At 41.7% G+C, this 14,125-nt stretch overlaps 1 protein-coding gene across 1 annotated transcript in view; it reads right to left on the bottom strand.

The window, feature by feature from the left end:
- Positions 1-1,615, bottom strand: part of ACAA2 (acetyl-CoA acyltransferase 2) — a 46,846-nt gene extending 45,231 nt beyond the window's left edge. The window contains exon 1 of the mRNA XM_079942153.1: positions 1,434-1,615. Coding sequence (XP_079798279.1) covers positions 1,434-1,449 — 16 coding nt within the window. The 5' untranslated portion in view covers positions 1,450-1,615. The remainder of the gene's footprint in view (positions 1-1,433) is intronic.
- Positions 1,616-14,125: the final 12,510 nt, after the last annotated feature.

The following is a 14,125-nucleotide window of genomic DNA, read 5'->3' as shown; positions in this document are numbered from 1 at the left end:
GAAATCAATAAAAATATAATTTCTTTTAAAGATGATAGCTCATGACCATGCAGCTTTTAAATAATTTGGGTTTTCTGAATACCTCATCTAAAAAAAATCAATATGCTGCTTTATTAAATTCAGAATTGTAAAGAGCACTGACAAATTAAATTAAATCCTCTGGTCTCAGAATACCTGTTTCTCACTTGAACTGTTCACATGTCATTTTGGCTCTTCTGAGCTCCAGATTCCCCTAACCAACTGCCTACCTGATATCTGCACTTGAGCACCTCAATATTCTCTTACAAATCTGTCCCTTCCCCAGTTTTCCTCACTCCATAAGGAGTATCAACATGAACACAATTCCTCAAACCAGAAACCTGGTCATTCTTGACATTTCCTTCTCATTGACCTGCCACATCCAACCTATCACCAAGTTCTGTGAATTCCAACTCCAAATCTATCTCAAATCATTCCTCCCCCTTTTCCCCAACTCCACTGCCCCCCACTTGAGTCAAAACCATCATCTGATGTTGCCTGGGCCTTTGCAATAGATTCTTAAATTCTCCTCCTTGCTACATGGGCAGCCTCATAGCCCTGAAGAAATGGGGGCAGATTGGATATCAGATCCTGTTATTCTACTTTAAGGTAGGAGATTGCCTTCTTTTGAATTTAGAATAAAACCCCACCTCCTTCACAGAGCCCACAGGGCCCTGGACCACCAGAATAATGGTTCTCAGTTCCTGCCAAGTGTTTTTCCGCCCGGGGCCTTGATATATAAAGTGTTCCATCTGAAGGTTCTTCAAAGGACACATAAAGTAAGCATGAGCTTTCATCCTTATTCCACTGACTGCGACCATTTGTTATGAAAAAGGAGTTTACATATTTTTTTAAGTTAATAACTGTAGAATTTATGTACTCAATGACTGCACTCTTCTGGACTCACTCGAAAGAATAGAAGGGAAAGGGATTAAGGAAAGTTCTCCAACAGATCGCCACCAAGCACTGTGGGGGGGAACGGAAATCCCCTGCCGACTGCAGGACAACATTCCTTCCTTTCCCCCAAGCCCCGCCCACCCTCTGACCAAGTCCGAGGCCGCCGGGCTCCCGGGAAAGGCTCCCCTACGCCCCAGGCCGCCTCGTGCTTATGGCGCCGCCCCAGTCTTCCAAATAGCTAACCTCGAACTAGGTGGGTCACTACCGCGCGAAGGCAAATGACCTTCAAGGTCAGAAGCAAGCAAACCGTGGTCTCAACTCTCAGCTGGAAGTTGCCGGGAGATCACTGTCGCTAGTGCCTGACAAGTATGTTTTCTCCTAAACCCAAACAGTGCTTTCGGGTTGGGGTTTTATCAAGTCCCCTTTACTGCCTAGGAGGCCTCGACTCCCCGCCGCGACCGGGCCCTTCCCCACCCCCCACCAACCAGGGGCGAGAGAGGCGAGGCTGTAGGGGTCACCTCGGAGCAGGGCCATGGCGGCGGGCGGCAGCGCAGGGGTCCTCCGCGGCGACGCTGACGTACCGCCCCGGGCACCCGGACTTTAAGCGCGCGGGGCGGCGCGAGCGTGGCCTCGGCCGCGCCTTTTTACCTACTTCGCGCCGCTCGGCCAGGGCTCGCTCTCTCTCTCTTTTGGCAGGACGCGGCCCTCTGCGCCACCCCGTGGGAACCAAGGGTACCGAAACCTCCCGGGGAGACCGGCCTTGGACAAGAGAACGTTCCTCGCAAGCGGATTTTTTTCCTCATATCGCTGTTTTTAAAGACTTTGTCTCTCTTGTCTCCCAATCAAGAGAATGATTTGACTCTACCCTGTCCATCCTATCTACGCCCCGCTACCCCAACAGGTAATTAACGTGCCTCTTCACCCCCACTCCTGACTTTTCTTAAACGTGTGACCAGGCGGCCGAAAGTGTGGAACTGCTTTGAAGGAGGTGGGGTGCGGCCGGGCGCTGCCTGTGGACCGGAAGTCGAGTGGGGGAGGCTCGGAAGACGGCGGGAGGGGAGTGGCTGAGCGACTCCCGCAGGCTGGGGAGAGCGGCTGCGCAGACCAGGGGCAGAGGCCTAGACTGCGGGGCAGGCGAGGGGGACAGGCCCGGGGAGGTTGGCAGGCGTGGAGTGTAGCGAGTGGCGTAGGGCAGGGGCGCCCCCGGGTCCACGATGCAGCTCCGGATGAAGCCGCTGTATTTTCCTTATATGATCGGGCCCCATGGCTGGCGGCGCCGCTGGCGGAGCCTGAGAGGATTATGAAAACTTGTCAGGCGAAATGGGGCCAGGGAACCGGGGGCTGGGAGATTAGGGTGAGCCGGTTAGGCTACGGATGAGGGAGGTTAAGGATGCCTCTGCCGCTGTAACTGTGAGCCCTGGTCGATGATGACGTGACCACTGCGCAATCTGAGTTCTGGGAACCAGGTGATGAGTGTGTGCTGAGAACGGACTGAGACCGGGCGAGCAGGAGGCGACCCGGGCAGAGAAGGGGCAGATCCCCAGCGCCAGGGCTCGGAGGCTGGCCAGGCTGCCTCGGGCTTGATTCGCGTGGTCGGTGTGGTGTGCTGCAAGGACAATGAACAAGATAAACTAAAAGGGCCAACATCGCCGGAACAGTTACCAGACCCTTAATCACTCTGTCATGCAGCAACCATTGCAACATCTCTGAGCTTTCCCAAGCAGCATGCCTTGCTCCTTTTCCATACCATATACAGAAAGGTATTCATCCCACTGGAAACATGCAGATCCTACCCAATCAGCGGGTGACTCAGAAGTCCCTTTGTTCTCTGGCTATAAAAACAGACAAGCAGGGTATATGCCCAGTAGTGGGATTGCTGGCTCGGATCAGCTCGCTGCCTTGTGACCACCTAGAGGGGTGGGATAGGGAGGGTGGGAGGGACGGAGACGCAAGAGGGAGGGGATATGGGGATATATGTATATGTATAACTGATTCACTTTGTTATAAAGCAGAAACTAACACACCATTGTAAAGCAGTTATACTCCAATAAAGATGTTAAAACAAACAAACAAACAAACCAGAGAAGGAACCCACGCTCAGGGTAGGCTTTCCCTGGCTACCAGGAAGTCGGCCAGCTGTTCTTGCAGCGACCCTTCTCTTTAATAAACTCTATCTTCCTCACATTCTGCCTTGTGTCTGGAAATTCTTTTCCAACCTGCGCTGGGACCACACAGTTGGGAAGGGGTGGTGGGAGGCACTGAGGTGTTCTGTGAGCTGTCAGGCAATGCCTGCCCTAGAATCCTGCTTTTCAAATGCCTTTGTGGCCCTCTCACATTGTGTTTGTTTGTTTAATTTTATTAATTTATTTTTGTCTGCATTGGGTCTTCGTTGCTGCGCGCAGGCTTTCTCTAGTTGCGGCGAGCAGGGGCTACGCTTCGTCGCGGTGCGCGGGCTTCTCACTGCAGTGGCTTCTCTTGTTGGAGAGCATGGGCTCTAGGAGCGTGGGCTTCAGTAGTTGTGGCGTGCGGGCTCAGTAGTTGTGGTTCGTGGGCTCAGTAGTTGTGGCTTGCGGGCTCTAGAGCACAGGCTCAGTAGTTGTGGTGCATGGGCTTAGTTGCTTTGCAGCATGTGGGATCTTCCCGGACCAGGGCTCGAACCCATGTCCTCTGCATTGGCAGGCGGATTCTTAACCACTGCACCACCAGGGAAGTCCCTATTTGTTTGTTTTATAGTCCAAAGTTTTTATTATGAAAACTTTTGAACATACAGGAAAGTGGAAAGACTTCTACAGTGAACACCCATATAGTCACCACCTGTATTCTACAGTTGTTAACATTTTGCCATATTTGCTGTATCACGTCCCTCCATCTGTTCTTCCATCAAACCATCTTTTTTTTTTTTTTTTTTTTTTTAATGCAGATCTTAGTACACTTCACCCAGAAATACTATGACTCATGTTAGGAGGTCAGTATTTGTTTACAGTTCTTTTAAGGCAAAATCTCCATGGGGTCAAATGTACAAATCTTAAATTGGATGAGTTTCACAAGTGCATATACTCTTTTAACCCAAACTACTCTCAGCTTTCAAAATATAATTTAGAACATGTCCATCGTTACAGAAAATTCCTTCATTTCCCATTTGTTCTCCCAGTTATCCACTGTTCCCTTTTACTCACCATCTATTGTAATTTGACCCTCTGGTTTATTCCTTTTCTTTCTTCTGTTGCTTTGATTTGAGCAAATCCAGGAAATTGACAGTCGTCAATTCAATACATGAATTCTGAGGCTATTGACTTTAAAAAGTATGTATGCTCCTTTTTCACAAGAAGTGTATATAGTCAGTGGAATTTGGACTTTGAATAAATCAAAACTTCCCACATACCTGATGATTTTTTTTCACCTTCATATTCTGGATGATGAGCAAAGAGCATAGAAAAATAAAAGCTACCATCTATGAGCACTGTGTGCCCACCATGCACCAGGCACTTATGTATGCTGTTTATAATTCATATACTCAGGCAATATGATAATTGTTATATAAAACTGAATAACATACAATTCATATAACAGACAAACCCAAATTAAGGCACATTCTGCAACCCCATGAAATAGGTAAGAGTTTTTTCTTTCTCATTTTATAAATGAGGAAGCTTAGACCCAGAGAAACCAAAGAATTTGCCAAGGCCTCAAATCTAGATTTGCTGAATTATAGGTTTGAACTCTTGATTCTCAGAAGCCCAAGGCCCATGTTGTTTGTCCAGGGCTTATGGCATGTGGAACGTAGAAGCGGAGGTAGAAAAAGAGACAGGTATCATTAACTAAGGTATATGTTATAGAAAACAGGAAAGGAGGTGAATGTTAAGTTAATCTTCCTCGGTGGAAGAAATAAAGTAGTTGAAACCTTGGTAAAAGTAACATACTTGCATATGGTGGCTTGGATTAGAAGATTTATTTGCTTTTTTGTCAGGGGAAGGATCTAGGGGTATGAGGTTAAGTGTGGTTTCAGGTAGGTGGAGAAGTGAGGCAACGTGTCACTACTAGATGCTCAGCCTTTCTCAACCACGGCTCCTACAGAAAATGATTTGAATGATTATTTTCTTAATCCTTCCAAGGATGGTACAGAGCTGGTACCATTAGAGCATTAGAACTTGATTTATGTTTGAAAGCTAGTAACATAATAAAATTGAAACCAAAATGGAATTCATTAGGTGAGCCAAAACCAACACATTTTATCTCAAGCCGACACTCAGTAAACTTAAGCCAGTCAAATGTGTGTTTTGCAATGAAGAAAATAAAAATCAGAAAACATGTGCAGTGAATTATCTGTAAGTGTGAGATACAGTGGCGGAGGAAATAAACAGATCTTTAAAAGTTATGGGTTTTTCCATTAAAACTTTCTAATAGTCCGAATGCAGAGTAATTGCATCTGGTCTGTAGAACTATTGATAAGGGTATTAGCGTTCTTTAATAAGAGAAAAAGTCAGGTTCCATTCAATTTGCCCCCCATATATTTATTAAGAAAAGTTAAGATACCATCACTCTAAGTATCACGGTTTCCCACTCAATACCTTACAGATCACCAGCAGCAAGTCTTTCCAAATTTCCTAAGTTTTTTGTAATTAAAAATGTCATGAAAATGGATGGATTTTGAAAACCATTGGGTAAAAGTTTTACATATATAAAAAACATGTAAATCTATGTAAAGATATTTACGTAATCTCAAAGTATCATGAAGAGGAAAAGTTATCCATACACTAGAGAAATCTTGTATTACCATGACCAAGTGACCAAGCTTAACATTACCAGTAATGGGACAAACTGACATCATGCACCCTCTGGATACACTGAGGACACAACCTCACTTATGTAGGATTTCTCCAAAAAAAGTCTGACTTGAATCTAATCATAAGGAAACAATCAGACAAATCCAGATTGAGGGACATTCTGCAAAATAACTGACCTGAACTCTTAAAAAAATGTCAATGTTGTGAAAAACAAAACAGGCCAGGAATAGTATTAGATTAGAGGAGATATGTGACATTTGAATGTAACATAGGATCTTTAATTGGAAACTGGATTTAAAAACAACAACTCTAAAGATCAGAATTGGGACAGTTGGGGGAACTTTCTATAAATTGCATGAGACGGTAGCATTGACATTACTTTTCCTGATTATGTTAATTATATTGTAGATATGGCAGAGATTGTCCTTTGTTCTTAGGAGGTACACACTGAAGTATTTAGAGGTGAAGAGTCATGATGCTGCAACTAATTACCAAATAACTCAAAAAATGCATACAAATACAGTGGCAGAGAAAGAGAGATAGCAGATGCGGCAAAGTATTACCAATTAGGGAACCTAAAGGTAGAGTATACGGTTGTTCATTGCTCTATTTTGACAACTCTTCAGTAGTTATTTAACTTTTCAAAATAGAAATTGGGAGGAAAAGTATCTTTCAATAAAGATGCAAAATTACCGGAAATAAATTATAATTAGTTCTTTTCATGTTTAACCATATATAACCAAGTATATATTGTATAACACTAAATATCTATATCAAAATTAGTTATTTTATAATTCTTAAAATCTAGACATGGGCCCTCGTGAGATGTAAATGTTCTAAGACATTTAGCTCTCAGTATTTTTAGAAATGCCCTGTTATCATTTCTTTCTGTAATTATTTTTTTGAAAAAAAAAAGGAGTAGATCAGCGTTAAGACTGGAAATCAATGAATCTATTGTAAATCTGTAAATTCTAATGTTAAGATTTCATTAGGATTTCAGAAATAACCAGCCTCAGCCCTATCTTCTACATTTTGTGGATAATTTTCCTGTGCTTAAACTTCCTATAATACTCAAAATTAATGGTAGCTTATGCAGCAATGGCTTTAGAAGTTTCAGTAACAGAAACTGGGAAAATTGGTGGAGTTGGTAGGGGCTAGGACAATGTTAACAAATGTATAATGTAACAAATTTGTTACAAATGTAACAAATGAGTTTTCCCTCTGTATCTTAGGGAATGGTTACAGGAGGATACCAAAATCAAGTCCCTTATCTAAAATGACATGGTATTTGGATATAACCTACACACATTCTCCTTTAAGCAATCTCTGGATTAGTTATAGTACCTTATACAATGTAAATTCTATGTAAATAGTTGCTGGTGCATGGAAAATTCAAGTTTTGCTTTTGGAACTTTCTGGAAAAAAATTTTTTTCAAATATTTTTGATTTGCGGTTGATTGCATCCATGGACACAGAGCCCAAGGATACAGAGGGCCTTGACTTTGAATAAATGAGACAGGTGAGTTTGCTAATCTTGAGTAGTTGGGCAAGTTATGTATGTGCTCATTGTTAATCTAACTGCTTTGGTGATAACTTCAAATTTTGTTAATTAAGAAGAAGTTATTACCTTGGATGTAGTTTTGTCCTTATAACAAATACCTACTCTACAGAAAGTTCGAGTTGCCAAACAAGAACATCAGAAATGAAATGTAGACAGAAAATAATACAGACACTGATTTACCGAACTTATTTTAAGCTTACCCCAGGTCTAGGTGTGTTCCAAATAGCTTAAGATGTTGTCACAGACCTAAGTGAAGGATATATACAGGTGACCCTTGAACAGCATGAGTCTGAGCTGCACGGGTTCATTTATACGCAGAATTTTTTCAGTAGTAAATACTACTGTACTGCATGAGCAGAGGTTGGTTGGAACCTCCCATATGGAGGGCTGTCTATAAATTATCTAGAGACTTTTGACTGTATGGAGGGTGGGCTCTCCTCCCCCCCATTCAAGGGTCCAGTGTATTTGTCTTTGTTCCTCTACCTGTTTGAAGGTTATTTGCAGTGTCTATATCCTTAGCAAGCCTTAGAATTTCATTTAGTAATACAGGCATACCTCATTTTATTCTGCTTCACTTTATTGCATTTTGTTTTGTTTTGTTTTGGTTTGTTTTTCATTGAGTATGTGGCAGCCCTGCTTGGAGCAAGTCTACTGGTGCTATTTTTCCAACAGCATTTGCTCACTTTGTGTCTCTGCATCACATTTTGGCAATTCTTACAATATTTCAAATTTTTTCACAATTATTATATTTGTTACGGTGATCTGTGATCAGTGATCTTTGCTGGTACTACTGTAATTGTTTTGGGGTGCCACAAACCACGCCCATATAAGATGGCAAATTTAATCGATTATCTTGTGTGTGTTCTGACTGCTCCACTGGCTGGCTGTTTCCCTGTCCTTTCCCTGTCCTCAGGTCTCCCTATTCCCTGAGACACAACAGTATTGAAATTAGGCCAACTCATAATCCTGCAGTGGCCTCTTAAGTGCTCAAGTGAAAGGAAGAGTCACACATCTCTCACATTATATCAAAAGCTAGAAATGATGAAACTTAGTGAGGAAGGCATGTGGAAAGCCAAGATAGGCTGAAAGCTAGGCCTTTTGCAAACATTTAGCGAAGTTGTGAATGAAAAGGAAAAGTTCTTGAAGGAAATTGAAAGTGGTACTCCAGTGAACACACAATAATAAGAAAGCAAAACAGCCTATCGCTGATACAGAAGTTTTCATGGTCTGGATAGAAGATCAAGCCCGTCACAACATTCCCTTAGGCCAAACCCTGGTCCAGAGCAAGGCCCTAACTCTCTTCAGTTCTGGGAAGGCTGAGAGAGGTGAGGAAGCAGCAGAAGAAAAGTTTGAAGCTAGCAGAGGTTGGTCCATGAGGTTTAAGGAAAGAAGCCATCTCTATAGCATCAAAATGCAAGGTGAAACAGCAAGTGCTGATGTAGTAGCTAAAGCAAGTTATCCAGAATCTAGCTAAGATAATTAATGAGGGTGGTTAGACTAAACAACAAATTTTCAATGCAGACAAAACAGCTGTCTATTGGAAGAGGATGCCATCTAGGACTTTCATAGCCAGAGAGGAGAAGTCAATGCCTGACTTCAGAGCTTCGAAGGACAGGCTGACTATCTTGTTAGGGGCTAATGGAGCTGGTGACTTGAAGTTGAAGCCAATCCTCACTTACCTTTCTGAAAATCTTAGGATCCTTAAGAATTATGCTAAATCTACTTTGCCTGTGCTCTATAAATGGAACAACAAGCCTGGATTACAGCATATCTGTTTACCACATGGTTTTCTGAATATTTTAAGCCCATTGTTGAGATCTCCTGCTCAGAAGAAAAGATTGCTTTCAAAATATGACTGCTCATTGTCAAAGCACCTGGTCACCCAAGAGCTCTGATGGAGAGGTACAATGAGATTTATGTTGTTTTCATGCCTGCTAACACAACATCCATTCTGCAGCCCATGGATCAGGTAGTCATTTTGACTTTCAAGTCTTATTGTTTAAGATATACATTTTGTAAGGATATAGCTGCCATACATAGTGATTTGAGAAGATTAATTTTGAAAGATGTTCTACTGTGGGTAAAATGCTATCAAACAGCATTGCATGCTACGAGAAATCGTTCATGAAAGGAAGAGTCAATAGATGTGGCAACTTCATTGATGACTTTTTTTTTCTTTAATTTTATTTATTTATTTATTTTTATACAGCACCTTCTTATTAATTCTCTATTTTATACATATTAGTGTATAGATGTCAATCAGAATTGCTGCAGCCACCCAACTTTCAGCAACTACCACGCTGATCAGTCAGTAGCCATCAACATTGAGGCAAGACCCTCCACCAACAAAAAGATTAAGACTTGAAGGTTCAGATGATGGTTAGCATTTTTAAGCAATAAAGTATTTTTAGATTAAGATATGTACATTTTTTTTAGACATAATGTTATTGCATACTTCAGTATAGTGGAAACATAACTTTTATATGCACTGGGAAACCAACAAATTCATGTTACTCACTTTATTGTGATATTCACTTTATTGCAGTGGTCTGCAACCAAACTGGCAGTATCTCCAAGGTACCTGCCATAACCTGTATAACCTGAGGTGTAACCATGCAGGCCCCTATTGGTCCTTCCCTGGACAGGCCCACCCCCTACCCCCACCCCCACGTCCTCCACCTGCCTCTTGTTAGTAGAAAAACTTTAACCGCCTAGGCCTTCCCTGAGTTCCAAAGAGCAAACTTAATCAGAGAATGAGAAAATGCAGAAACAAAGGAAAACAGTCAAGACAAAAATAATAACAGTTTAGCCATTAAACAAAGTCAAGGACTTTTAGTTCCTCCTCAAGGGCTATAGATAATATTCTGAGCCAAGTCCTCTGAGCTGTTTTGCAGATACTGAAACTGCCACCAGGTGGGAGAAGTTAACTTCGTGCTGCCCACAAGCACATAGACCCCAGACCAGCTGGAACCAGAAGGTTGGTGATGTTGACCCCTGATTACCTCACCACCAACCAGTCAGAAGAATGTCTAGGAGCAGATCAGGTACCCTGAGACCCTCTGCCTCACCCTGTCTTTCAAAGCCTTTCCCTGAAATCCATCTGGAGTTCAGGTTTTTTGAGCATTAGCCACCCATACTCCTTGCTTAGCCCTGCAGTACACTGCACTTTCCTTCTCCACGGCCCCATGTTGGTAGATTGGCTTTACTGTGTGCAGGCGAGCAGACCCAAGTTTGGTTCAGTAACGGTACCTCCTTGGTTCTAAGTTTACCCTGCAAAATGCTAATATTGGTGGAAGGGGACAACACTGTGTTGATGCCCTTGAGCCAAACGCCTCCTGGCACACACCTGTCTGTGAACAGGCTGGGTTTAACGCTGTTGCAACAGGAAGTCTGCACATCACGGGCACACCTTAGGGAAGTGAGGGGCAGCTCAGTGAGAGGGTGTTGGACGTTGGGCTTTGGTTAGGTGATTTGGGGAGTCCAGCGATGCAGAGGTTCACTCTGGATTGGGTGCTGTTCAGAAGTAGGGTCAAGTCTTTGATTAGCTATTTCAGCATGATCCTATCTAGAAGGAGGGAAGATTAGAGCTAGACTAAAGCTGCAACTGGTGAAGAAGCTGCAGTCACCCATTAGCCAGGAGAGGGGTGTTTGGTATCGTGTGGTTTACACAGAGATCCTGTGTTTGTGTTTAGACAAAACTGTGACGTAGTCTTGTGTTGTCTCCCTTCATTAGTCAGAGTGAGCTTGTCTGATGTGGTTTTGTAAAATTGTGTGCAGAAGGAGATCACCGGGGCCTAGCTGGGAGCACCAGGCCAGCTTCTGCCACCACCCAGACCTACCTCTAAGTGTCAGACCAGGACCCAGATGTCGGCTGCTTTGTTCTTTCTCTACTGTTACTACGTAAGTGTATGCTGTCTGAAATTTGGCTCTTGGCACACAGTTTTCCTGCTGAGGTCCTGAAGATAGGCGCTCACCTCTCTGGGAATGAGGTGGAGGCTTTCCTGAAGAGAGGTTATTCTTCCACCAGCCACCCAGAAGTTTGTCCATCCTTAAGTGGGAAGCTGGGTTCCAGAGGTAACTTTTCAGCTGATCAGTATGTTGTGAACACATTTCTGTATCATGAAGTATTCCAATAGGGTTCCCTAATGATGGGTGTTTAAGGGCACCTTCCCTGGAGATGTCTTATCCTGTACATTTGGGTGAGGTTGGTTACGTGAGTTCTTAAAAAGATTTCCAGGTGATTTTTGTGGGTGCTCCTCTAGGTAATAAACAGTCTACCAACGTTTCCATACAAATGTTCAGTTTCTAGGCTCTCTGTTCTGCTCCAATGGTCAAATTTTCTATCTCTGTGCCAGTTGCACTCATCTGAATTACTGAAGTTTTATAGTAAGTCTTGGTACGTATTAGGGAAAGCTTTCCCGCTTTGTCTTGAGGAGCCTCTTCCTTATCGTTGGGCCTCTGCTCTTCCATATAAATTTTAGAATTAGCTTGTCAATTTTCACCAAAAAAAACTGTAGTGAGATGGATTTTAATCTACGGACCAACTTGGGGACAACTGACATTTTTGTGGTATGGAGTCTTCTTATCTGTGAAATATATTTCTCCAATTTTTAAATGTTACTGTTAATGTTTTTCACTTATATATAAGATCCTCCATACAGATCTTGTAAATATTTTCCCCACTGATTTGTAATGCCACCTCTACCATTTACAAAGTTATACATATGAGTCTATCTCTGGGCTCTCTGTCCTATTCCATTGATCCACTACACCAAAACTGCCTTGTTTGAGTTGCGTAGCTCAGTAAGTCTTATTTTATAGGGAAAGTCTCTCTCTACCCCAACTTGCAGGCTGTAGTTTGCCAAACCCTGGTTTAAATGATCATGAAGCATCTTTGAATATAGGCCCCTGAATAGTTTCTTAAGCATTAAAAATTAACTTTTCAGCCAATGTGTAGTTACAGAGTTTTAAATTTCATTTAAATTTGTCACACCACTTTTTTCAAAAGTATTTATTTCCACAAATTTTTATTCACAGCTGAATATTACAGTAACTAATACAAGCAATTTTTATAAACAAAGGTGTAGTTTACAGATTTGGTCAAAGTGGAAAAATATTTTTATTAGTAGTATTTCTTCTCCATTGTTAGATTCACCCATGAATATGATGGGATCCCCTTCAGTGAAGAAGTCCTTCATCCAAACATCAGTTGGGAGCAAAATGTTATAGTCAAATCTGGATTATTCTGATACGGTATCACTTTAGAAAGTAGTTTAAATTCATTTTTGATTGACCCCCTTTATTAAAATTAGAAATTTTTTTAGGAAAAACAATCTTGAGTCTCTATCTAATGACCTTTATAATAAGAAAAAGTCCAATGGCATTGGCATCAACCTCTAATTTTCTATACTCCCCAATTCTCTATGGTACCGATGTGTACAAAAAGTGGATTATGGCTATTTGGGTCATGCAGCAAATAATTTGAGAAACTGCAGGAAATCTACTATGAGGAAAATCTACAGTGTCCTGCCCCACACTGTCATATTTTAGTAACTGTTTAGTCATTGGGCATTATACAAGTGCTTCAACCTAGGATGCCCTTGGCGCCTCAGAATGAATGAAAACAGATTTACTGTATGTAAAAGAAATGGATTCTAATGCATTTGTTACTATAATCTTAATGCATTAAGTGAAGCTCTAAGTAAATATTTGATGAACTGATGGTAGCAGTGTTATTTTTTTTAAGTTTTCCAAGTTCCTCGTTTTGTCTGTTTTGTTTTGTTTTTACAAAAGCTTTAAAATTTAGTACAGGAAAGGGAAGAAAGTCGTATTGATATGCTTCATAAAAAGGGGGGAAAAGCCTGTTTTCCTTTGGGTCTGATCTGCTTGCCGGGTACCGTAAGTCTAACTGCAGCTGTGATGGCACAGGGAGAATGTCGGTGATACGCATGTAGGTGATATGCTTGTCAGCCTCAGCAACGAACACACATTACTCTAGGTAGACAGATGGGTCCCATATAATACTTAAAATACAAATTGTTTAATCTAAGTATTTGATTCTTAAGTAATCTTTAAAATGCTTCTCATGTTTCAAAAGACAGATCAAAACACCACCAGGACGTTATGCTGAACATGAAAATTCTTCCCACAGAAACACTTATTTCAGAGAACTGATGTCAGTTACCTTAGTAACTGCTAAAGGCACATGGTGAGAAAAGTGACAACTAAATTTAAAATACTAAAATATAAAGACAGATACTTGGTTTAGAATTCAAAACTTTACGTTGAATTAAGTTATTTAAATTAAGTCATTATTGATTTCATGAAGTTGGAAAATGAATTGAACTGACTTTAAAAAAAATGCAAAGAAGATAAATGCTAACATATTAAAGATGCTTCTTCTAGTTGCCAAGTGTTACATTAAAAAGGGCAGATCTAAACATTAAGTAACTGATTACTGTATTCCTTTATTCCTGGTGTCTATAAAAGAGTACTTGTTTTTTAAGTATATATAGATTAAGTACAGCTCCAGTGAAATACCTTTACCTTCGGAAGAGGAGAACTAAACCTGCATTTCTTAGGCTAAGTAGAGGACTATTCACGAGGTTCCCCCACCCCATTTATTCTACGTGCCAAGCTTTTATTCAGTGAGTCCTTGGCACCCAGTGATGAACCAGTGACAGCAGAGGGAGTAACCCAGAGGAATGGAGAGAATGAGGGTGTAAGACAGCACGTAGGACAGGAAGCCGTTGCATTTATGGAATCACTGCTTTTTACACTCCTTAGCACTCTAACAAGGCATTTTTGGTTCTTGAAGATTAAGAACAGGCCTTACATGAAGCCAAGTTTTAAACTATAAAGTGCA

Source organism: Stenella coeruleoalba (genome assembly GCF_951394435.1).
Source record: "Stenella coeruleoalba genome assembly, chromosome: 14".
Taxonomy (NCBI): Eukaryota; Metazoa; Chordata; class Mammalia; order Artiodactyla; family Delphinidae; genus Stenella; species Stenella coeruleoalba.
This window is presented reverse-complemented; position numbering and strand designations above follow the sequence as displayed.